Source organism: Rhinichthys klamathensis, unplaced genomic scaffold (assembly GCF_029890125.1).
Source record: "Rhinichthys klamathensis goyatoka isolate OS25496 unplaced genomic scaffold, OSU_Roscu_1.1 h1tg000004l_1, whole genome shotgun sequence".
Taxonomy (NCBI): Eukaryota; Metazoa; Chordata; class Actinopteri; order Cypriniformes; family Leuciscidae; genus Rhinichthys; species Rhinichthys klamathensis.
Window position 1 is genome coordinate 2786346 of NW_026606557.1, and position 24955 is coordinate 2811300.

The window sequence follows — 24955 nt, forward strand, 5'->3', positions numbered from 1 at the left end:
ATGCTAGTATTTTGCTCTTTTGTGATATTAATATTGGCTGATATAACCAGGTCAGCAGATTGACATTGTTAGTTCGCGTTGTGTTCGTTCTAAAGTCCTTAATTTATGTATATTATGTACCATTGTTATATTGGCTCCAGCTAAATCCAAAGGTGTTTAGATAGACCTGAAGGTGAGTTGCTTTAAAAGTTTGCCACCTCGTCTTTCTTAACTTATAAGCGTGAGGCACATTTCAGACATGTTCAATCATATTCCCAGGCAATACATTCTGCCTACTCGCGGCTTCCTCTTAATAAATGCTAGAATTACCACGGCCTTAAACTCAAATCGGTCCACCGCTTTCTGTCTTTACCGTGACACAAGCATACCAACCCGTGCTTTATCTCCAAGCGTCTCTTTTCAACCTCAAACTGACCAAATTCTTACAGCTTAAAATGTTAAAACATCCCTCATCTGCCTCTTTCAGAGCCGCTAAATTACACGGTGACGCATTGAGTTTCTTCAGCTCTGAGTCACAGTGGAGGTCTGAGATTGATGTCGCAGGAGTCAGGGTTGTGAATTCTCCCGTCCGAGCTGGAGCGATGTGAAATATGGCTATTAGAGAGAGAATCAGTCATATTTCTGCCTTCCATGTGTCAGTGTGGCTTTACCAGTCACCCGTGAGATCAGATTTGGTTTCTTGCATTGTGTGTTACCCTGCTTGTGTGATTTTGATTAATTTGTAACTCAATAAGTTGATGTGCAGTGGTGCACAAACTCTATTGTTTTCACTCGTGACCGAGTCACTTACTCCGGTCTGAATGTGAATATCTCATTTTGTTTTTCCAAGGGTTCCAGTTGTGTGCCTGGTTTTACATACTGTATCAATAATGAATCGTTTTACCCCTGTGGGACTCTCCGATTGGATGGAAATCTGTACTAGAGAGTAACTAGTAGTAGAGATGCACTTATACTAAATTTCTCCGCAGATACCGATAGTTTGATTTTTCTTAAGGGGAAAAATATCTCTTCCAACTAATGCTGTTACCTATATAGGGGACCCTCTCATTTGGTACATTACTATAATATTAGATTTGTTTTCAGTAGTGCTGTCAAACGATTAAAATATTTAATCGCGATTAATCGCATTAATGTCATAGTTAACTCGCAATTAATCGCACATTTTCATCTTTTCTGAATGTCTCCTGATTTCTTTTTGTCCCATTCTTTTTTTCTCATTTTAATGCTCTTATCAACGTGGAAAAGAGGATCGGCTTGCTTTGTGCAAGTGTTTTTTTATTGAAAACATTCTCACTTGGAGCAAATAATCTCTCACACAATGTAACACTGTCCATCAATAAAAGGGTGAAAGAAATACTGACGAGGTCCTGATATCGACGAGGGGGCGGAGCTTCACATCAGCTGTGTGTGTGTGTGTGTGTGTGTGTGTGTGCTTGGCCATCAAGTGGTGTTTCAGACTGGACGTGCTGCGATGATGATAGCTCAGTTCACAACGACAAAACACACAGATCACTTTGGTCTTGTCAATGGAACCATTTGGCAACTTTTTAAAAGTAAACTTTCCATTCAGAATCTTATTGGCATCCATTTCGGCGTCTCGCGCTCGTCATCCACTCAAAACGTAACATTAACCAACTATTTGGCCGGCTCGCAAGCCCAAAACAATTGTGTGCGGCGTCGTGCCTGTTGTTTTGTTTCCGGTCTAGCTAGATCCTAGCCTGGTTAAAACCAGACCATTCTCAGTTGTAACTGAGTTATGGTCTGGCAAAGCGTCATAGACAAATCATTTCCAGAGGGGCGTCACCAACGGACGTCGCGGATAGACCTAAAACCAATCAGAGCGATGAAGGAGATGATGTATGCAGAGCGGCGGAGAAACATCTCCGAGTGTTGTTCTTTGCTCGGTTTTTAACAAAAAGGAAACGTTCAAATCGCTTAAAACAGACGAGATAGCTGATTCGAACGAGTGATGTTCGACGGCGGCATCCATCTTTGTAATGTAGGCTACAAAATCTGCTTCAAAATCCCAGCGCTGTCGTCATCGTGTAAAGCCCGCCCCAACGTCTCTGATTGGTGCCGCGATTTCGACGGATTGGAAATGGGCTTGAATGAGCTCTTTGCCAGACTAACTTTCAGAGCAAATCTAAATTTGGCGGAAGTTGTCTGGGTTTTCCCAGGCTAGCTAGATCCGCTTGCGCTTTCAAAACGTCCTCGCGCGGCGCAAGCCATTGAAATTAAGGGGTTTCATAGCGCAGCGCCGCGCATGCCGCGTCCTGTTGCAAAAGCATGTGAAAAAAACTACAAAGTTTGCTAGGCCAAAAAGAGCGTTAATCGCGCGATAAAAAAATGAACGCTGTTAAAATGAGTTTGCGTTAACGCCGTTAATAACGCGTTTAACTGACAGCCCTAGTTTTCAGGTATAATAATTACACTCAAATAAAAACTGAAATGTTTGTATAGGCCTATAACTCAGTTGCACATAAGGTAGTATCCATAAAATACAATTTATATAAAGATAAATATATATAATTAACTGTAAATAAGCTCCTCTCTAGTGTTTTTTATAGCTAACTAACAAACTGAACACTGACTTTCCTGAGGTAAATGCAACATAAGCTGACAAGCTGTTTTATTGACGTCTTTCTGCGGTGGAAACACTGATCGAGCGATTATATGAGACATCTAAGAGCGTCAAAATGGCATTTATTGTTTGGGTTTTGTGATAAAATGGTAGGAATTTGAAAGCTGAGACTTTGTTTCTTGTCAGAAGTAATAAGCACAAATCTCTTTGCAATTATTGGATGCAGGCGCTACAAGTAATGTTTGGTGTAGTGAAAAACCATGGACCTGGCAACCCTGACTTGAACTACGAGTGATTCATAGGGTCAAGAGCCTGTTTTAACTATACAATTATTATTATTGTTTTAAATGTTCATACGTTATTGTCGCGTCAAATTCGTCAGCCTTAAATTCAACTCAACACACATTTTCTTCACACACAGTATGAGTTGCAGACTGACACATTTTCACCCACTCCCTTTTGATTGACAGGATATAATCGGCCCTGATTGAGATGTTCGTTCATTGCTAGAAAACAAAATACGGCTCTGATTAAATGATATATTAAATCATAAGATATTGCCTTCTTAAATGGCTTCAATGTAACAAACTACTTTTGCTTGTACCGGTAGTATAAATAACTACTTTTTAACTGCAGTTTAACTACTTTAAATGATGAGTAGCTTGTAGCATCTCAAACTCTTGGGTAATGCTGTAATTAAACCCACTGAAAATATCCATGTTTCCCCTCTTGCTCTCCATCCCACTTCATATAATCATTCTCCACTGACAACCATTGAGCATAACTAATGTAGTTATGGGCAGCTGTGTCGGTGTTAGAAAGTGTAATATGTTCATGAAGAGTGTTTCTGATTCACTGTATTTGTCACAGGCCGTATTGTTTTTAGACTGTTATTTTGGAGCTTGAATGGGGCTTCATTTAGATTTTGATTGTGCTATACTAAATAGTCACGAATAATGTGAAAAGGTTATGCAGAAGCAGAGCAGATCTGCCATTGTCATGACACTTCTTTTTAGATGGATGTGCACTAGGGCTGCACGATATTGGGGAAAAAACTGACATTGCGATATTTTGTTTTTCTGTGATTTACTGTATATTGCGATATGAAAACAATTTCACCTGGTGACTTTAATAGCTCTATTTGGAAAGAATGAATCATTCTAGAACGATTGGGTAGATTTTGTTGGGCAAAAACAGATTACACAAGCACAGGTAAACACAATAGAACAAAGATGCAAATGAAATAAACGGTGCTTTATGAAAAGTCGAACAGTATTCTGACACAGAAATTAAATAATCAAATGTAAAATAACTACATATTTTGCCCTGCATATAAATGAAATATAATTAATCTTTGTTAAAGATTTTCTCCTTGTATATTGTTTTATTAACATTAATGACACAAACAGCAGCAGGAATATTAGACTGTTGTCACTTCAAGACCGAATGCACGGATCCAATATAATGATACACATCCGTTTTCTTTTTCAATTGTTAAGGTCACTGGTGATGTATGTCTCGAGACCACTTTTACGTGGTCTCGGTCTTGTCACGGCCTTGACGGTCTTTGGTCTTGGTCTCGGACCTCTCGGTCTTGTCTAGGTCTCGCTGTCTCAGACCGAGACAATGGTCGGGGGATTTAGCAATACAATACTACAATATTCACGGCGATATCCGCAACGGATTGAAGCGTGCGTCCGAGTGAAGACCAGTGCGTTGTGCGCGAGCAACACACGAGAAAACACCATATGCGCGCGACAGATCGCAGCGGCAACGAACACTTTGATCACTTGATTTAAAAAAAAAAACACATTGGCCTATCATGTACAGTGTTTGATGTATTAATATTTAGTAAAACACATATCTGTGACAAGATGGGTTTTAACTTCATTCAGGAGATTTTGGGTAACTGCACAGCACAACTGACAGATGACATTGAGCGCAACGGTGTGTGTGTGTGTGTGTGTGTGTAACCATAGCGACAAAACGACCAACTTTCGGATCCTGCACTTAAGCCTATAATTTCGTTTTTAAAAATATAATTATGTATTTAAAAGTTGCAAAATGGATTCATTTGGAGACTTCAAAATCAGCAGAGATAGGCAGGCCATGCAAAACAAAATCTTACAAGTTATTACTTAGCTTCAACACTAGTCTGTTTTTTTCCCTCCGGTCTCGACTTGGTCTGTCTTGGTCTTGGTCTCGATACCCTCTGGTCTTGGTAGTGTCTTGGTCTCGGTTTAGGCGGTCTTGACTACAAGTCTAAAGTTCACATAAGCAACTGTTTATGAGAATACTCACCTATAGGCATTTTGACATCATTTTCTGTGTATGTGTCCGTTCAAGCACAAATAGTTGCGGAAGAGAACGGGATAAACTTTTGCTCTATGATTGTTAAACTTTGCAATTAGTCTGAGAATCACATGTGTTTAGAACTGTGGCGCCTGGTCCGTACTTGACATCGCAAATCCTGCGATGTGACTATCGCGAATTTAGCATTATCTAAAATGCTAAAATTATATATCGTGCAGCCCAAATGTGCACGGGAATCAACACAAAGCAATGCCGTCTTCATTACATAAATACATAAATTTATGGTTAAATAGGTGCAAGCGGGAAAAAATTACCAATCACAGTTCAGTGTGCAGAAAATATTATGGCCTTGTCAGTGGGATTTTGTGGAATCCTTCTAGTAATGAAAGTCAATGGGAAAATGATCATTTTAAATGAATTGAATTAATTTTGCTTTGAAATTCTCTGTAGATAAACAGTTCACAGAAAGTTGATTTGGAATCGGAATAATATTGAAGTTCAAAAAAATGTGTTTAACACTGGCAATGTATATACGTGGAAATTAAATGTCCTGGTCAACAAAATATACTTTATTTTATAAAATGAAATATAAATTCTGTAAGTGCCATTGTATGACATTTTACCTCTTTTATTAGTATTTTAATTTTTTTTTGTGATGCAGTGCTGACTTCACTCAAAATCTCTGCATCTGTTTGGCCCTTCACAGAAAGTTCTGGGAGACCTTTATCTCCATCTGTCATGAGAACCACAGTCTCCACGGCATCACCTTTGAACAGATTAAGATCCAGCTGGAGGCCCTGGAGCTGAAAAAGACCTATGTGCTCAACCCGCTGGCCCCAGAGTTCATCCCTCGTGCCCTGCGCCCGCAACATCCCCAGGGTCCCGGCAAGCACCAGCACTCCCCACCCAAGGTACAGGACAATCCAGACTCTCACGAGAAAAAAAAAAGGAAGATGCCAACATTTTGTAACCGTAGCTGTTTTGCCTTTTGATTTTATTGCGTTCCTCTTCCAATTTCACACAATGGATGTCACAATTGGGCTTTTAAAAGCTATTTCAGGCCTCCTCACAATACAAGAAATTCCTACCAAATGGGCCAATTTTATAAATCGGTTCATCTTTTGTGCTCTGAAAAAAGGACGTGACAGTCACAACGTCTGCTCGGATACGGTCAGTGCCGTCCACTGCGGAGGGTTTGATATGACGTGCTGTGTTGTGGAGACATGCACACTCTCCCCCGCTGGCATTAATAAAAGGCTTTGGTTCGGCGAGCGGCAGAGAGCATCCGTCTAAATGCAAGTGAGCTCTCGCACCCTCAAAACGAATAATATGCCAATCAATCCCCAGCTCCAAGGGAAGGAAGGTAAACATGCCAGAATAGATGATTGAGGAGACTTCCTCTTCCCCCTTTTTTTTCTTCTCTGTAGCTCAAATTTGTATCTGTTTCTCCTCACCCCCTTCGTTTCATTTGCTCCGTCATTCTGACTAGTTAAAGAGGAGTATTGGCTGCTTAGTGGCTTCAAAGTGCAAGTGTCCTATTGGTGAATCTCACGAAACCTGTCCAACCGGTCATATTTAACCCTAAAATTAAAAGAAAGGATAAAAAATATGAAGCAGCTTTCAAGACAATTAATAAATTTTTTGTTGGTATTATTTTCATACCATTTAACATGTATAGTAGGGCTGTTTTCGACTAAGGATTTTCATAGTCGAATCTGATTCGTTAGATTTTGCCGTAGTCGACTGATAGTCGAACCTTTTTTTTTTTTTTTTTTAGATAGCAGCTAGACGTTCGGTTGAATAACTGTTCGTCTGTTATATAGGACAACTCGCTCTACGTTTATTTAAAATGAACAGCAAGACAACTAGAAGTGAATGTGCTTTCCATTAAATGAATCCTTAACACAAAAAACGTTGCAATGAACGTGCTTTGTTTAAAATAAATCACACACAGTAAACAAAACCTTAAAGTCCCTGTAAAGGCAATTTCAAAAAAAAATTCTAAACACATTATAAATGTTAGAAATGTAGTGCTAAAACATATTACAAAGACTGTGAACTGTGAAGTACTGATTTGTGGAGTTAGACCGTTAAACAGTTTTTCACCATTGCTATTTTCCGGATTTTCTGGGCGGGGCTAAAACAGGGCTCGATGACGCACTGGAGCCCCTGAGCTCCTGGACACGCCCCTACTTGATGACGCACTGTAGCTGCTGAGGCTGGCCGCTCCTAACATGGCTCCTAACAATAGAGCACATTCACATCAGTTTGCCGCTCAATCGCGAGTTACTGTCAGCACTATTATTAGTAACACAGCCTACAGATTGCTAGCTAGCTATGCCTTCGTCACGGAAATGCGTACTACCTGAATCCGATCACCGGATCACGTACAAAACAGATCGGTGTCCTTATTTAAATTTCCGAAAAACGATTACATCAAGAAGAAGTGGATTAATTTTGTGAAGAGCCACCTTGATGGAGAGCTGAGGATCACCGCCAACACCCGCCTCTGTAAGTGATCATTTTACACGGGATAGTTTTATAAACTTTCGTCGGAGATAACTGTCTGGGATTCACTGATAATCCGCTGTTACTGGTGAATGGGGCCGAACCGACTCCCGCCTGGCCTTCATCCTCCCGGCCTTCATCCTCCCGTCGCGCCGACAACTGGTGCCATCATCGGCAGTGCGTGCCCACCGTGCGAGCATCCATTCCGGCTGTAGAGTTGAGTGTGGCGAGTCGACGGCAGCTTTCCCGCGAGTGGGTGTGGTTTCAGCGCAGCCAGTGGACACGCCTCCAGCGTTTGAGAGCAGAGATTACTGCTCATTTCTTCAAGATTTTGATAGCTTATTTTATGTACTTGCTGGCTTTTTTTATCATTCAAATTTGGCTGGGTGACTAATAACTAATTTTTCTGTGGTGTGACAAACTCAAAACACATACTTAATTTTGACTTTACAGGGACTTTAACAAAAAAACTTTGCAATTTAGACGCGCAAAATGCGTGAGACCGTAGCCTACATGCTCGGGCAGATTCGGCTTGAAGTCGTTCATCCCCGGATGCGGCGTCGCGCGCGCTGTTACAAAAAAAGCTGTGCACACAGCCAAGCAAAATGGGGTCTTGCCGGTCTTGCGCACCCAACGTGTCAGTTATTTGCCATCCGCACCTTCGCGCTCGTGCGGACGCGTCGAGTATAAACAAGGCTTTACTCCGTGTCAGCGCGCGCTCTGATCGGTAAAGGTGCACAGACCTCTCCCGAATCATCTCCAGCAGTAGCAGCCTCTGAAGCACCACTAACTCCGCCTCCGTTTCCCCCGTAAGATGATACTTAAGATTAGTATTTAAACATTCTCTATGATAAAAAATGTTTGTAAAAATTATTTTAATAGCACGGTTTTGGCGGTTATAGAGTTCTAATGACGGTGTTCAACTATAACCGTCGGTCTCACGGTTATATAATAACGTCACACCCCTCATAACACTTGCCTACTATTCGACTATGAGGTTCATAGTCGAATCAGACCTCTCCGAATCGAATCGTCGAATCCTCGACTATTAGAAGTCAGCCCTAATGTATAGTGAGACCTTTTCTGTGGAGGACACATCATAACCATAATCCAGGATGACAATGTCAAGATTCATCAGGCTCAAATTGTGAAATAATGGTTGGGTGGGTTCATGAAGAATCATTTGCACATCTGAATCGGCACCTCTGAGTCCAGACCTTAAATTCGTTGTAAGTCTTTGGGATGTGCTGGAGGAGACTTTACAGAGTGCTTGACTCTTACATTGTCAATACAAGATCTTGACCAAAAATGTATGCACTTTTTGATGGAAATAAATGTTAAAGGGATAGTTCACTTTGAAATTAATTTTTGGTATGTTTTAGCTTACCTCAAAGGCATCCAAGATGTAGGTGTCTTTGTTTCCACAGTAGTTTCAATTTTGATATTTTTAGGTCAAACCGTTCTTGTCTGTCAGTCATATAATGCAGGTCTATGGTCACCACCTCAAAGAGCATGCACAGAGAAGTCCAAATTAAACATGATTTAATGACTCGTAAATGTAAGTACACATTGATGGCCTAAGACACGAAACGAGCGGTTTGTGTGAGAAAACGAACCGTATTTATATCGTTTTTACCTCTTGTAACGCACAGACCGAAGCGCCCGCGCCCTCAGATCACTTGGACGTGGCTGTGGTTACAAGAGGTAAAAACGATATAAATACTGTTCGTTTTCTCACACAAACCGCTCGTTTCATGTCTTAGGCCATCAATGTGTACTTACATTTACGAGTCATTAAATCATGTTGAATTTGGACTTCTCTGTGCATGCTCTTTGAGGTGGTGACCATAGACCTGCATTATATCATATGCAGATGATATCCAACTCTATTTGACCACTCACTCTCCCTCTGATCCACCACTGTGCTCCCTCACTGACTGCCTCTCTGATCTAAAATTATGGATGCAAAACAATTTTCTTAAACTCAATACAGATAAAACTGAAATTCTGCTGATTGGCCCTAAAAGCATCCTCTCTAAATCTCCCAGTCTCACTCTCAATATTGATGGTTCATCTGTCCACCCTACCCCTGTTGTCAAAAACCTTGGCATTTTGCTTGACTCCACCCTTAGCTTTGATCCTCATATCAAATCACTCACTAAGACTGCCTTCTTTCACCTCCGCAACATTGCTCGCCTCAAACCCTTCCTCTCTGTTAGTGATGCACACACTTTAGTTAACTGTTTCATTATGTCCCGTCTAGACTACTGCAACTCATTTTTCCTTGGTCTCCCTGTCAAATCACTTCAAAGGTTACAATATATTCAAAACTCAGCAGCCAGGCTCCTCACCCATACCAGACGATCAGCACACATCACCCCCATTCTCTACCAACTCCACTGGCTACCAGTTCCGTCCCGGATCAAATTCAAAGTACTACTACTCACCTTCAAAGCGCTCCATAACCTTGCTCCCCCCTACATCCGTGACCTCCTGATCCCGTACACTCCATCCCGCTCACTCAGATCTTCTGACCAAAATCTCTTGGCTATCCCCCCCTCCAGACTTTCCACCCTGGGTGGCAGATCCTTCAGTGCCTTGGCCCCCAAACTCTGGAACAGCCTCCCACAACCTCTTCGTGACTGTCCTTCACTTCCCCTCTTTAAAGCTCATCTCAAGACCTTTTTGTTTAATGATAATTTCTCCACACCAAACTCATAGCTTCATACTGATAACTTGTCTTTGTTGTATTGTTTTGGTTGTTGCTGTTGTGTATACTTTCCTTCCCACTATGTAAAGCGACCTTGGGTTTGAGAAAGGCGCTATATAAAATAAACTTATTATTATTATTATTATTATATGACTGACAGACACGAACAGTTTGACCTAAAAATATCAAAATTGAAACTACTGCGGAAACAAAGACACCCACATCTTGGATGCCCTTGAGGTAAGCTAAAACATATCAAAAAATGTATTTCAAAGTGAACTATCCCTTTAAAGAGGTGAATCAATTTTTGTGTCAATGGAGAGTGAGCTGAAGGGTTCGCCCTTGCCAACCAATTTCTGAACCCCAGAATTGTCTGATCAATGGCGAACGTGGGAATGTTCAACCACCATAACTGCTTTTACTTGCTATTTCACAAAATATACAATCTTACGTTTTTGCTTACTAATTTTCCAGTTTCCCAGACTTAACCTTATCACTGTAACAACGATGTCACCAGGTCAAAGGGGTCAAGACCAAGTGGTCGTATTTACAGAAAGCACAGATGATCATGGAGTTCTTAATAGCCAGAGCGTTGAATTTGTTCACAGAGCACAACAACGAAGGCACTTTCTGTTTGAGGCGATTTGTTTCAATGATCAGCACTGCTTTGCAAGGGTGACTGCCTGTTTTGAAAGCTATTGCATCCTTAACTAAAATCTCAGTCCAGAATAGCTTTTCCATACAGACGTGGGAAGAAACTACCATGTTATGGTTATCCCTGATGTATCTTGTTTGGTGTGTGGTAATTATAGACATCGCCATTGATTTCGTCCATCTCTTGACAGGTGCGTCCCCATTTCTGTGCAGTAATTTCACAGGCTTTGTACAGAGAGTAGCTCATCACATGCTATTGTGATAACTAGCGTGATCGGTGGTTCCTGCTAACGTGCTGACCCCAGAGCATCAGTGCTCAGCGCTGCCAGTATTCGGCCCAGCAGAACGACTGAATCGCCCATTGATGCCGTCAGTATGCCATTCTGTATGCACTCAACAACATTGATCTGCTTTGAAAAGGCATGCTTTCCCAACGAATCGCACCAATGGACTCTGATTCGGAAGTCGTTGGCAGCACACACAAAAAAAAAAGACAAGCAAGGGTTTTTTCTAGTACATTGCAGTGCTGTTATTCAGGCACCAAGAACAAGAGTTTGTTCCACTCCATTCGCTGATTATATTTCCAGTTAGTGCCGTTTTTCTTGGAAATCATCCGCCCCCTCAAACCGCCCTCTGCCCTCATTTTACTGAAACTCTACCCACGTGGAACCAACTCCCCCCCGACTCTCGTATCAAGAACATCTCAGACGAGATTTCCCTGACCATGTGGAAGTAAACCGTTGTAAGCGTTTTGACAAATCAGTGCTGCCTCACGGCGATGCTCGTGTGCAAGGTGACAGTCGGCACAGAAAGGGGAAGCACGACCCCCTGACCCTGTGACTTGTAAGCACATGGGAAAAGACCCCTTCCCCCTTCACTTTCCCCACACAGTCTCCTTCATCCTCTAGCACTGAGGCCCCGTCCACACTACGGCGTTTTCGTTTAAAAACGGAGACCTTTTGCTACGTTTGCACCTCCCGTCCACACTAAAACGGCAAAAACGGAGACCCAAAACGGAGAAGTTTAGAAACGCTGCCGATCCGTTTTTCGTTTTGAATCTCCGGAGGGCGTTTTAGTGTAGACGGGTCAAGACGGAGGACTTTAGAAACGATGACGTAGTAGAGGCTCACGCTCGGCTCTATGATTGGGTGTCATCAGTCATGGCGTATATCTTTGCTAGCAGCTGTTTTTTACAAGTAAATTCTGCATTTTACAGCGCTATAACTGCCTACATGCGCCAGAGTCAAGCTATTATTCGAGCGATCTGTGACAATTCCCGTGTGCAGCGGCGGCGTTGACCGTACATGGAGCGTCGGTTTGGGGTTAACCCAGAGCATGGTGGGATAATTTTATCAATGAAGTTGTGTTTACACCGGCACGCGCATGCCCAGTGTTGGTGAATGGTCACGTGATCCGCGTTTTCAGTCGTTTTAATGTGGACGGAGATCAATTCTAATACGCAGCTAAAACGCTGGTGTGGACGGAGATCGTATTCGTTTTAATTCTCCGTTTCTAAACTAAAACGCAGTAGTGTGGATGAATCACTCAAACCCTCCTCTTCCTCTTCTCCACAGGCAAAAGGACAGCTGGCCAATCACACTGAACCCTTCCCCCCTGAAGGCTTTGGTAAGTCTCTCTCTTTGACCTCTTGTTATTGAAGGTTTGAACATTTTCACACATTTTCAAGGCACCACTTAATTGGGTGAATGTGTTCCCATTACATGTTCTCTAGCTCTGAAGTGGTACAGCGTACGGTTGCCGCAATATCGTAATCATGTCAATACACGTCAATTTGTGTGCAATTATATATATTATTGGTAACAAATAAACCATTGCCAAAGGGACAAAGCAAGCATTGTTCTACACTATTACATAAAAACTACCAAGATGCTACATCATGTGGTGTTAGATGATAAATTCTACTCAATTACATTATTCAACTATTCAATACAACAGTTACAATTATAATCAAATAGTTGTAGTCAGTACTAGAATATTATTAACAAGTAATTAGTTTTAAAAAATTATTGTGTTTGTGTATACACTGCCTGCCTGGCCAAAAAAAAAAAAATTTGGATTAAAATAGGCAAATGCTTAAGAGTCCATGATTGGATCATTAATGCAGTGTTTATCATGTTTCTAGCATGTTTTATGTTTGGCAACAGTTCTTCTAACACTAATTGATGGAGTGTGAAGCTTTTCATTTCTTAAACAACCATGCAGGAAGACACATCATGGCCATATTCCAGGATGACAATGTCAAGATTCATCAGGCTCAAACTGTGAAAGAATGGTTGGGAGGGAGCATGAAGAATCATTTTCACCTCAGAGTCCAAATCTTAAATTCATTGAAAGTCTTTGGGATGAGATGTAGGAGACTTTACAGAGTGGTGGACTCTTGCATTGTCAATACAGGATCTTGACCAAAAATGTATGCACTTTTTGATGGAAATACATGTTGTGATGTTATTTCCATCAAGAGGTGCATCATTTTTTGGTCAAGATCTTGTATTGACAATGAAAGAGTAAAGCACTATGTAAGAAGACTTGGATTAAACCACTCAATTCATATGGATTACTTTTACAAAGCCTTTTAAAATACTATAGTGTTAAAAACATGTGTATTGAGACAGTATAAGCCACTTTAGTTTACCCGTTTAACATTCACATTGAGTAGTTACCTGGAGAATGTGACGGAGAGGTCATCAGCTTTCGGCCCCTCGTGAAGGAGATATTTTCACGGTTTTTGACCTCTGATTGGAGAGTTTGAGGATATTATTGGTGTGATGTGACAGTGTTGTCAGTATGAATCGAAGTTATTAGTTTGTAGAGTGCCGCTTGAGTGATTGTTGAGGCAGAAAGAGAAGAGAGAGAGAGAGAATAGAGGAGTCGGAGAGAGACGAGATCAGTGAAGTGGATCCAGCTTCCTTCCAGCCTCGCTTCTTGCCCAATCAAAACACGATCCCACCGATAATGTGTGGCAGCAGCGCCAATTCTCTCTGAATTACTCCCTTGGATTGCCGTGTGTGTCTGGGCAAATGACTTAAGCCAGGTCGCTCATGAGGACATTTCGGGGGTGGTTGTGGCGTAACGATTCTGGAGGAGTTGGGCTTTTAACACACTGGTTCAATCTGTAGCAGGGATGACCCTGAAATTGGTACAGATTAGGGTGTATCAGGGCGTAAAGTTTCACACTGGAGATTTTAGATCTGACCTTAAAATCATTGTTGGGTGAATCTCCACGAAACATGTCAAGAACATCCATCCTTTCTTCAAACCACTTGTCCTATGTAGGGTCGGAGTGATCCTGGAGCCTTTTAAAAATGGTCCTAAAAACTGGATTCATTTTCTTTTTTTCTTTTCCTCTCTCGCTCTGGTTTCTTATTTTGGGGTGAAATTTGACCTGGACATGTTCTTGATTCATTTCACGAGATTCACCAATAAACGGTAGCTGGGATATGATTCATTTGAACTAGTGCTGCACGATTAATCATATCGCAATCGTAATCGCGATGTCAAGCCTATGCGATTATATGACGCAAAATACTGCGATTTTATATGAAATAAACAAATTAGGGCTGTTAATGCAGTATCTGTTACCTTTTGTCATCCTTTGGCTAGTGTTACATGATCCCGCTCTTATTCATGCGAATGCTTTAAACCATTCAGCTAGTCAAAAGAGCGCGCTGCCTGTGAATGTCCTGACTGAAAGACGCGCGCCAGTATCATGCGCATGCAGACCGCGCGCCAGAATACAGTTCTCTTTCCGCTTGAAGTGAACGAACAATAACACACACAATTATGCCAAAATATCATTTGTCGAGTGTCTTCATAACATAAGAGCAGTCTTATGATGGTCGTAAAGAGTTGTGAGAGAATAAGGCGCGTGTGAGATCCGCGTCTCTGTCAGCAACTCTTAAAGGGCCAGCATCCAATAATGCTTTCTGTCAGTAAAGTTAATCAAAGAACAAAGGAAACAGAGAAAAACACTCACTGCTCTTGACCAAAGAACTTGTGTAGCTTTAAATAGGATTTTAGTCCATATAATTTATTATTTATGCAGCGCAGACTGTTTGATAACTTTATTCAATTTCTGTATGTCCTACCTGTTAGACAGGAAGAGCACAGGTAAATATGACATTATGGGTTTTTGTGAGGATTTTTTGAAGTTCACTTAAATTAAAATTAAATAAATTTTTATTCAGACATCAATGGCTTATTGATCAAATAGGTGTTATCAATAATTTAGTTGTTGTTGCTAGTTTGAGTTGAGAAATACACATTTCAGAATTATCACTAATCTGTGTGTGCATTTTGCTTTAGAACCAAGCAAGTTGACTCATGAAACCATTTGTTCATTATATCGCAATCGCATATCGCAATATTGACCTCAATAATCGCAATATGGCATTTTCCCCAAATCGTGCAGCCCTAATTTGAACTTCATTTACAAACTTACTATTCGGGAAGTGCACAAAAATAAATGTTTTATGGAAATGCTGTACTGGATCTGCTATCAAAAATGAGTGCTAAGATTGTTGTGAACGCCAGATGGAGAATAGAGATTTTAATTAGATTACTAAACTAATGAGACTTGGAGACGTATTTTGCTAGAACTATTGATCAGTGTTGGCACACATTTGCGAATACTTTTTGCCAAGAAATTTGGTTTTGACAACAGATAAACAACCATAACCAAAATCACAATTTTCTCTGTTACAATTTTTTTTTTTACCTTTCTTGCTTGTTAACAGTGTGTTAATGTGTACATGACAGTACAATTTGGGTTTAGGGTTTAGCAAATGTATGAATTGGAGGAAAAATGATTAGACTTCTTATTTCATCATTAGTTTTCTCCAGGTTGCTTAGGATGTAAGTGTTTCCAATTCACAAACTACATCAAGTTACAATAGAATACACAATACTTTGCTCAATAATCAAACAGTTAAAAACCCAATTATTGAGCAAAAGATCAGTTAGAAGTGTTGTCGGAGATGAGTTGGACTTGCCATCCAAGAGTATCAATGTAAGATTGTAAAGTATGATATAGCTGTTGATTCCTTTAGTCTCAGTTTTGGTTGATGTTTGTATCTTTAGTTCAGCCCAGCACTGCTGTGTTGATGGGGAACCCGATTCAGGCCTTTACTCCACCTGGAGCAGGAGCTCCAGCCTCCGGGAAATCACCAAGCCCTGTTCAAAGAATCGACCCTGGGGCCAGCATCCTTTATGTCCCCGCTGTCTATGGGGGCAATATGGTAATGCCCATGCCTCTTCCGGTACGTTCTCCCAGACACTTCAGCCCATTCTCTAGTTCTTTTTACTGTTGGTTTTAATTTGAAGGTCCTCAATCTATCCACTGTAAATGTATTTTATTGAACATCCCGTACACTTGTATCAACCTCACCTTCTCTTCACCAGTTGCCCTGGCCCGGCTATCAGAGTCGTTTCGCTGTGGATCCTCGCATCATGAGTCACCCGGCTGCCATGGCCGCGTACAACCTCAACCTGCGGCCGGCAGCCAGTCGTGCCTCACCTGTGCTGTACGGGTTCGGTCACCCCTCTCCTTTGGGCCTGAACCAGCAGCCCACCTCTGAGAAAGATCTACTTCAAGAGCCCAGTGGGAATGGTAAAACTCTTTCAGTTTAACAGTACTGATAGCTCAACTGATGCACGCCATATATGGTTGTAATGTGCTGATTTGTTGCCATTCTTTAGGGAAAATCGACATTAATGGAAAAACGGAGCATTCTAGGTTGCTGACACCCGAGAGGAAAGCCCCCGAGCTGAAGGAAAAACAGGTACCATCCATCCGCCCGTTCCCTTTTCGTATTTATCAAACGTCCTTCCCAGTTTAATCTGAAGTAAATCAAAGGAGCCACCCACTATCCCTTCCCACAAGAACACTTGAAACATGGACCTCGTCTATCTTCACCCAACCTCGCATGCTCAAAACACTTCACTTCTCCTACTCTTTTACACCCTCTATTAGAGTCGCACGTTGGTAATGATTATACTTTCTACAGGGGGACCCAGAATCAGTGCATAACAAGAGTCCAGAGCCCCAGTCCAACTTGGGCTTCCCCAGCAGCCGCCTGATTCGCAAAGACCCACAGGCACAGAGGGCCCTCAACTTCCACCTGGCCCCCCCACATCCCGGCTTCCCCCCTCACCCCGGAAACAGCCAGTTTCCGCAGCAGTATGGGCTCCCCCGACCTCCCCTCCGAATGCAGGCCCCCATCCACCCTCAGGCCTCCTCGTTCCCCCCGTCGTTCTTCAGTGGGCCTCCAATGACACACCGCGGACTGCAGTCTCCAGTCCTGGAGGGGATGGAGGGTGGGGACGGCTCGATGGGAGCAGTTCCAGGTGGGGTGGCTGAGGATATGAAGGGTGTGGTGAGAGGCCTGCCCCCACAGATGCACCAGCAGCCCCTACGCCTCAACAGCTTTGGAGAAGAGAGTTTGGACTCTCTGTTGGGTGATACTCTGGGTATGTGCATACGTAAGACCGCTTCAAAAGGCTTTATTATTGTCTTTGATTTATTGTGCTTTACTGTCTATTCCGACTGCTTTCTGTGTGACAGTTTTGAATTTGCTCTGCCAGCAACTTCGACAGTTTAAGTTTAAGCCATGTTCCAATATTTCAGGCTTCTCATAAATTCCACAGTACTGTGCCCTAGAGTTTGAATTTGACAAGTAAAAAGCCTTTTCACAAAAAGTTTTTGAAGAGAAACTAGTCTGAATCTGAGCTCCTTTAACAGAGTCTGAAGCACACAATAGCAACCCACTCAGAACTACTCTGAACACATTATCAACCACATCCTACCAATCCCCAGAACACCTTCAAACCCACAGCGACATGACGTCATGGCAGCCATAGACCAACATCATAGAGAGCTCCCGTCCTTGTGACAGCGAAAATTTGGAAATATTTTAAACTTGTGTTGTTTAGGCTTGGCGTTTTAATGGTTTGGGTCATCAGAATCCCTTGGAAAACTTCAGCTGAAAAGGTCATGGTGGGATTTGGTGAACAGACCTTTTGTGTTTTTCCAGCTTGTCACAGGGCTTTCTCTATTGTGTTGTCACAGATGGTCAGGCTTCCTCTGGGCTGGATGCTCTGGGCCAGCAGCAGCAACAGCAGCAGGCTCGTGTGGGTCAGTGGGGTGAACATACTCCCTTCCTGCAGACCGGTGTGGCCCCCTTCCCCCTGGCGCAGCAGTTGGCTCATCTTGGCCAGCCGGGTCTGCGGCTCCCACAGCAGCTCCTCCGAGCCGGGTGGGGCCTAGGCCCCGCAGCAGAGGAGGAGCCCAGGCCTGCCATGCCCAGGTTAGAAGACTCATTGTCCTGCTGTTTAGTTGTTTTGCGAGTCAGACGATACTAGATTTCAGTACTCTGTAAAATTTCATAATGTATATACTGATAACTGGATGCTTCGAAGCCCCTAAAGGGACACACTGATGGAAAAGAATTTGAGACGGGAGGAAAAATTTAGCAATGTTGATCAAAATTGACCATGCTTTTGCATTCTCTCACAAACGTTTTGCGTACCTCTGAAAAAGGCATTCTTTGTGAGCGAATGCAAGGTTTTTTGTGAGGACAGAAGTTTTGTGAGCAAACAAACGTCTCGGGAGAACAAATGTTTAACAAGCAAACCCAAGATATTTTAGGTGAATGCAAAAGATTTGTGAGCGAACGCAGGGTTTCTCGCTCGAAGTTTTACGAGTGAACACTTTCCTGGGGGAACCGAAAACTTTAGCGTGATGATTTTAAAGCTTCCTAAGGTCAATTCACAATATAGCATGCTGCTGTTCCACAATTTTTCATAATATAGTAGGCCGTATACAGGATATACTGTGCAGTAAGTAGTAAGCTAGTATTCCGTTCTGACTATATGAGTTTTTTTCTTCCCTCTCCACCCAGATATCCTGGTCTGTTGCGTGAAATGCTCCCTCAAGAGCAGTATGAGCAGCGGGAGCCGGCCGAAATGCCCCCTCCTCAGTCTCGCCTCCTTCAGTACCGTCAAGTCCAGCCCAGAAGCCCCGGAGACCTGCCATCTCCCTCTTCCTCTACTTCAAATCACACTTCCGGCCCCAATCCTTTCCCAGCTCCGGTTCCGCCCTCCTACCCCGACACCAGCCGAGAGATGCCCATGGGCGGTCAGCCCTTCCAGCAGCACCAAGCCTTCAATCAGGCCTCCTTCTCCCTGCCACCCGAGCACACAGCGGGGCCTCTTCCGGTCAAGTACCTCCTCCAGGAGGCCCACTGGCCCCACCCTGGCCTACCCCAGAGCCACGTGCTGGGCCACGGCATGCCCTTTGGCCTGCAGGCGATGGCGCACAGGCAAGAGCAGGGCCCCCTCACGCAGCTGCAGCACCAGCAGCAGAAACAGCAGCTCCAGGCCCCGCAGAGCACCCTGCACAGCGTAGAAGAGGTAAGGGGTGCCTTTGGTCTGTTCAGTTGTCCTCGCACCTCATTCACTGCTTCGGTGTCTATACTCACATTGGCGCATATTTGCAAAAGTTGAACTCTCAACAACATAATGTGGCCTCAAATGGACAATTCTCATTGAAAATTTACAAATCACAGACACTTTGGATGAAAGGAATTGAGTTTGTTTTAAAGGGACATTCCATAAATGAGTACTAAAACTCAATTCCTTCGAGTTTTGAATGGGAATATTAGGCATTTTCATAACTATCGGTATCGGCATTTATAATGGCCGATAAATGAATATTAAAAAAAATGCGGCGTGCGATGATTCATGTAAGGGTGGCGCTGCCAATAAAGCACCTAAAAGCTGTCACAATGAACTGGCAAAAGCAATGATATGAATACATCAAATATAGCAAGGAGACATTTTAATTGTTTATTAATAACAAGTGTTTTCAGTCATTGTGGGCTGCAAAGATGAAGTTGAGGATGCGGACTCGCGATCTTTGAACGCACCAGAGAGAAATGTACATTTCAGAAGGATTACATAAGCAGAGAGCAGTTTGTCTTTCGTTTTGATTTGTTCTGTTTGAAAGTAGACATTTCAATAGATATATTTCTCAGGTCTATGTGCTGAGTTTAGGTTCATTTATGAGACGAGTTGCAGTTCACTCGCCGCGTTTCGAGATTATCTATTGTCTGTTATATTTACTTCTTATTTATTAAATCCAGGCATTTGGTTGATGAAACATTGATTAAAATTAAGATATAATTAATACAAAATGAAATTGACTTTAATGAAAGGCTTTGTGCTTTCTGTTCGAGGTAGGCCTATGTGAAAGTTTTAAAGCACTTTAGTGCCGCTTTCGGAGCTTGTCACGTCCATTTTTTCCTCATAAATGCAAACACGAAAAATAAAATAAAATGAATATTATATGTTCTGTTGAGAGCCAACCCTTCTTCATCCAGTGGGTAGTAGACTATTACTTGTGATTTGCGCAGTGTAATTCACTGAATTGATTTCTCTGCTGCCAGCCTCTGTCACGTATTGTGTGAGCTTGTGACTATTGCAAGCGCGCAGCTGAGAAATCCTAATTATATTGTCTGCTATATTTAGCCTACTTCTTATTTATTAAATCCAGGCAATTAATTTATTAAACATTGATTAAAATGCGTGGCGCGAGCGACAATTCTCCAACAGTAAACGGATGGCCCATTCTGCTCTGTAACCGGTGCTTTTCCGCGTCTCGGGTAAACAGCTGTTGCGACTCACGTGAGCAATAACGACCGCGTGTGTAGACACAGTGTTAAAGCTCATTCCGCCTATAACGCTACGTTACAACATCAAGCAATATTCCAATAATTTATATAATTATAACACTTTATATAGGGCCATTTTGCATTAAGAGTAGCCTAGTTTGACGTTTAGTAGGTACATTTTGCTTATTACTTATTTAAAATAGTATAAAAGTCTGTACATTATGTAATTATAAACGTTTTCATTATGATATTATACATTTTACTTTAGTAAAAAGATCTGAGTTCTTCCTCCACTGGTAGAGATTAGAGGAATTAAGACTAAAAATAGAAGATAATGTCAGTGACACTTTTGATATATTTATTGATACAAGTTGTTTTATATAACGTGACTAAATTAAAAGACAAAGTCGTCAGTGAAGATTATGCAACAGTATTTAGAATATAATATAATATAGCATGCAATGCAAACTAGTTTGGTTACAGCTCAAATGTATCATTCTCATTCTATCATTCACCCTGCCTCCATTACATATCACTCAAGTGTTTGATCACCACATTTGAGTGATCATTGCAAAACGTTTATATATTTATTCTGTTTAAATACTGTGTATTCTATATACAGTACCCATCAAACGTTTGTACACACCAATAGGAAAGTGTGTCCAAACTTTTGACTGGTACTGTACTATAATACACATAAATAATATTGCTACTGTACACATAAATAATATCGTCCGAAATATCGGTATCAGGCTTTTTTTTTATCGGTATCGGCATCGGCCCCCAAAAATCCATATCGGTCGGGCTCTAGTTTTTTTTTGGTCTGTGGTGAACACAGTCAAGATATTTTCACATTTTATTATACATCAGTAAATGCCCCCTTGTGATTTAAAAAAAAAAACTTTTACTTGTCTTGTAAAAGGCGGTTGACACCAAGTGTATAAAGGAAATTTAAGTTCAAGACTAAAATTGGATAAAACCGACTGGAGGAGTTGATTGGAAATGTTTGATGGTTGTATATTCTGAGCGTTGATTGTGAATTAATTTGCTCCTATTTACTTATAACTTATGACGTTTATTAACTTTTAACACAATTAATCGTTGAAAGATCGCAATCTCGATTCAAACACCTGACAAGTACACTCATAGCGAACATTCAAATCTGCTTTCTGATCCAGAGAGCAGTTAATGAAAGGTATGAAACAGCTTCAAAAACAGCCTTTTCAACAGCACAGTATCATTTTTTCTGTGTCACTAATATTCAAATGACCACAGAAGTACTGGGATAAAAGTTTATAGTTCGGATAAAACACTGATATCCACGGTAGTGATCAAAATAGAGCAAATCACCCTTTGAAAGTAACTTGACGCTTCAAATAAAAATGATCAATTACATTGTAGGTGGCGACAAGTAACTATTAAAAATGAATTTGTCATTGAATCATTCATTCAAGAGATTTGTTCAAAAATGCTGATTCATCCAGTAAATGAAACAAGTGAAGTCTTACGAGTAATTGAATTATTCACTCAAACTTTTTTATTTGAATTATTTGAATGAATCATTTGAAGTAGACTGCGGCAATTAACATTTTGTCAGAACCTGTAGTACATTACATGTTATTGTGTTTAGTTCATGAATCATGATTCTCAAGTTATCCAGACTTGTGCAGCTCTATTTATACACACTGAAGGACATGTGGAAATGTATTGTCTGTGGTAAAAACAGCATAAATGCATAATGTAGGGTAAAAAAGCCCAGAATATTGCTTTTAAAATGACTGTTGTTACACTTGGTATTTTTGGTAGACTTGTTAGGACTACTTGTGTGATTTGGCATATAAATATAGGCTGGAAAAAAGAACAACAAATGCAAAAATGCATATCTCTGGCATTCAAATGAACTTGCACTGTTTTTGATGTTTCAATCAAAGGGTTGGACAGAAATACATCCAAATGAGAATCTAGTTTCTGCCTATTCTCACGCTCATTTTCTGTCTCTCAGTATGAACCACGGGGCCCTGGGCGGCCTCTGTACCAGAGGAGGATCTCCTCCAGCTCCCCCCAGCCGTATCCGGACAGCCTGGATCCTCAAGACCACCCCACACCCTCCTACAGATACCCCTCGGCAGACCTATGGCTAGGCAGCGGCGGGCCTGGCCCGAGCCCCGCTCCTCTCCACAACATTCCATGTAACGGAGCGAGCCACCTCGCCCCTCACAGGGAGGTTTTAGGTGCGTTTCATTGACCTTTGCATGCGTAGGATAGATTTGTGTGATGTGTTAAGAAATTGGCATCCAATCCCCACCTTATTTTTAACGCAAGAGCGACACGGCCATTTGTAACTTGAATGTGTGGAGGCTTTCAGTGTCATTTGCTTTTTCAGTTAATTTAGCTAACTTTCAAAACAACATTTAGCCACTTGAGAAATGTCTATACCAAACGAAATACAAGAAAATATGTATAATAATGAGCATTTATGTTTTTAAAGTCCCCCTGTAATCAATAATTTTATCCCTTAAAACTTATCACCAAAGTTACATATTTAAATTTTTCCTTGAAAAAAAAAAGTTCTTCATGGCTTAAAATAGCTTGAATGTAACTCTACACCCTTGCCTCATTTATATACGTGGTTCTATGAATATGCAAATGAGCCCCGCCTCCACTCACTCGCACCAGCTCAGAGATCCACTGGTTGACGATCACACGTTGACCTGATTGGTTACAAGGTAGTTTGTGACGTCAGAAACACCAGCGATTTCAAACCGTGTTTTTAAGACTGTCTTTGGTTCACTGCAGTTTTAAGCAGAAAATACTCAGCAATGCTGTCGACTTATGAATTTGCACATGGTTTGTCTTGAAGCATATTAAAAACACCACTATAAACAACATTAAAAGCTTGATTTTCACCACGGGGGGACTTTAATGTTATTTGTCTTTATCTGTGATGCCATTAACGCCTCTGCATTTGACCTCATTATATGTAATAATGAAACTTGACCTTGACCTTGTGGTGTTGAAGTATTAACGACTTTCACGAATTGTTCCTCAGTTTCAAAGGCGATGAGCGTGGCGGATGAGCACGTCAAGGCCGAGTGTCTCCAACAGTCTCCTCACCCCGCTAGCGCCCCGTCTCTCCAGCATCACGGACAGTTCCCACCCCTCATGCCCAGCAAGCAAACCCCACCAGACCCGGGAGGAGGAGGGGGCAACACCAGCCCAGGGGGCCCCCAGGGGCCCGGCAACTCCAAGCCCCCGACCATGTCCTACGCCAGCGCCCTCCGAGCCCCTCCAAAGCCCCGCCCGCTGCCTGAGCAGGTCAAGAAGAACAGTGACCCCATCTCTCTGTTACAGGAGCTTAGCATAGGCAGTTCAAACAGTAGCAATGGCTATTACACGTATTTTAAGTAAGTCAATATATATGAACTATATACACCTGTTAAAAAGGAAAACGGTTGAAAAAAATAGAATAACAATCTTAAAAAAAAATATATAAAAATGTCTTTTGATTTTGTGGGATAGTTAGACATTTTGCGTTTTATTATTTTTTACTTGCTTTAGTACTAGTTGGTTCTTTTACAGTTTGGCATCTGTGTTTTTACAAACCGAATCAGCATATATATATATATATATATATATATATGTCATGAAACACCAAAACATTTGGGGAAAAAAAACATTTAAAAAAATCAGTAACATAAAAATGAAAAAAAGATTTATTGAAAAAAAGATTTTTAAAAACACCATGAATTGGCTGACCACTCAGCTGCCTGTCTTTCCTGTAATTATGTCCGCTCTCTTTGCATCCACTCCCAGAAGTAAAACTTGTTGAAGTGATTTTTTTCCCAGCTGGCATTTTTTTATGATGTTCAGTTTCTTGGTGTGTTTTCTTGTGCTTGCAGCTGAGTGGTGAACTGACTCAGATAAAAAAAATATTATAAAAAGTTGTATAGATGTAGACAAACTTTTCTCAAACCTGTACATATGAATAAATGAATACATGAGATGACAACTGTGTGCTTTATTATTCTACCACCACATCCACATGTAGAATGTAAAAAAAAATATCAGAAAGGCAAATATCAAACCTTTTTATTGTCAAATGAAATGGGACAGCAGAACATTTATTTGTATTATGTTTGCAAATACGAGGAAAGATGCCAAATGAGCAGAAAGTTGATTTCTCGAGAAGTCTGCTTGTTAATGGATGATGCAATTGAAATTAAAATGCTTTTTATTAATTTACAAAGAGGTTTTGTTTCTGCTCACCTGATCAGGATATTTAAAAAATGAACCATTACAATGGTCATTAGTACTGGTAGAAAGCAAATAAACTGGTAGAAAATTTTAGAAAAGAAAAAAAAACCTGGTCATTTTAATGAAGCTATTAAAGGGTTAATTCAGGCAAAAATGATAATTCTATTCATTTGCTCACCCTCATGTCGTCCCATCCAAACCCCTCACGCCGTCCCATCCAAACCCCTCACGCTTTCTTTCATCTTTAGA

The 24955-nt window shown here is 41.4% G+C and overlaps 1 protein-coding gene across 3 annotated transcripts in view; it reads left to right on the forward strand.

The window, feature by feature from the left end:
* Positions 1-24495, forward strand: part of helz (helicase with zinc finger) — an 82650-nt gene extending 58155 nt beyond the window's left edge. For all 3 annotated transcript variants that reach the window (XM_056251367.1, XM_056251375.1, XM_056251384.1), the window contains exons 22-31: positions 5601-5805; positions 12341-12392; positions 15864-16042; positions 16185-16392; positions 16482-16564; positions 16790-17252; positions 17851-18088; positions 18683-19193; positions 22455-22683; positions 23502-24495. In XM_056251367.1, coding sequence (XP_056107342.1) covers positions 5601-5805; positions 12341-12392; positions 15864-16042; positions 16185-16392; positions 16482-16564; positions 16790-17252; positions 17851-18088; positions 18683-19193; positions 22455-22683; positions 23502-23860 — 2527 coding nt within the window. In that variant the 3' untranslated portion in view covers positions 23861-24495. The remainder of the gene's footprint in view (positions 1-5600; positions 5806-12340; positions 12393-15863; positions 16043-16184; positions 16393-16481; positions 16565-16789; positions 17253-17850; positions 18089-18682; positions 19194-22454; positions 22684-23501) is intronic.
* Positions 24496-24955: the final 460 nt, after the last annotated feature.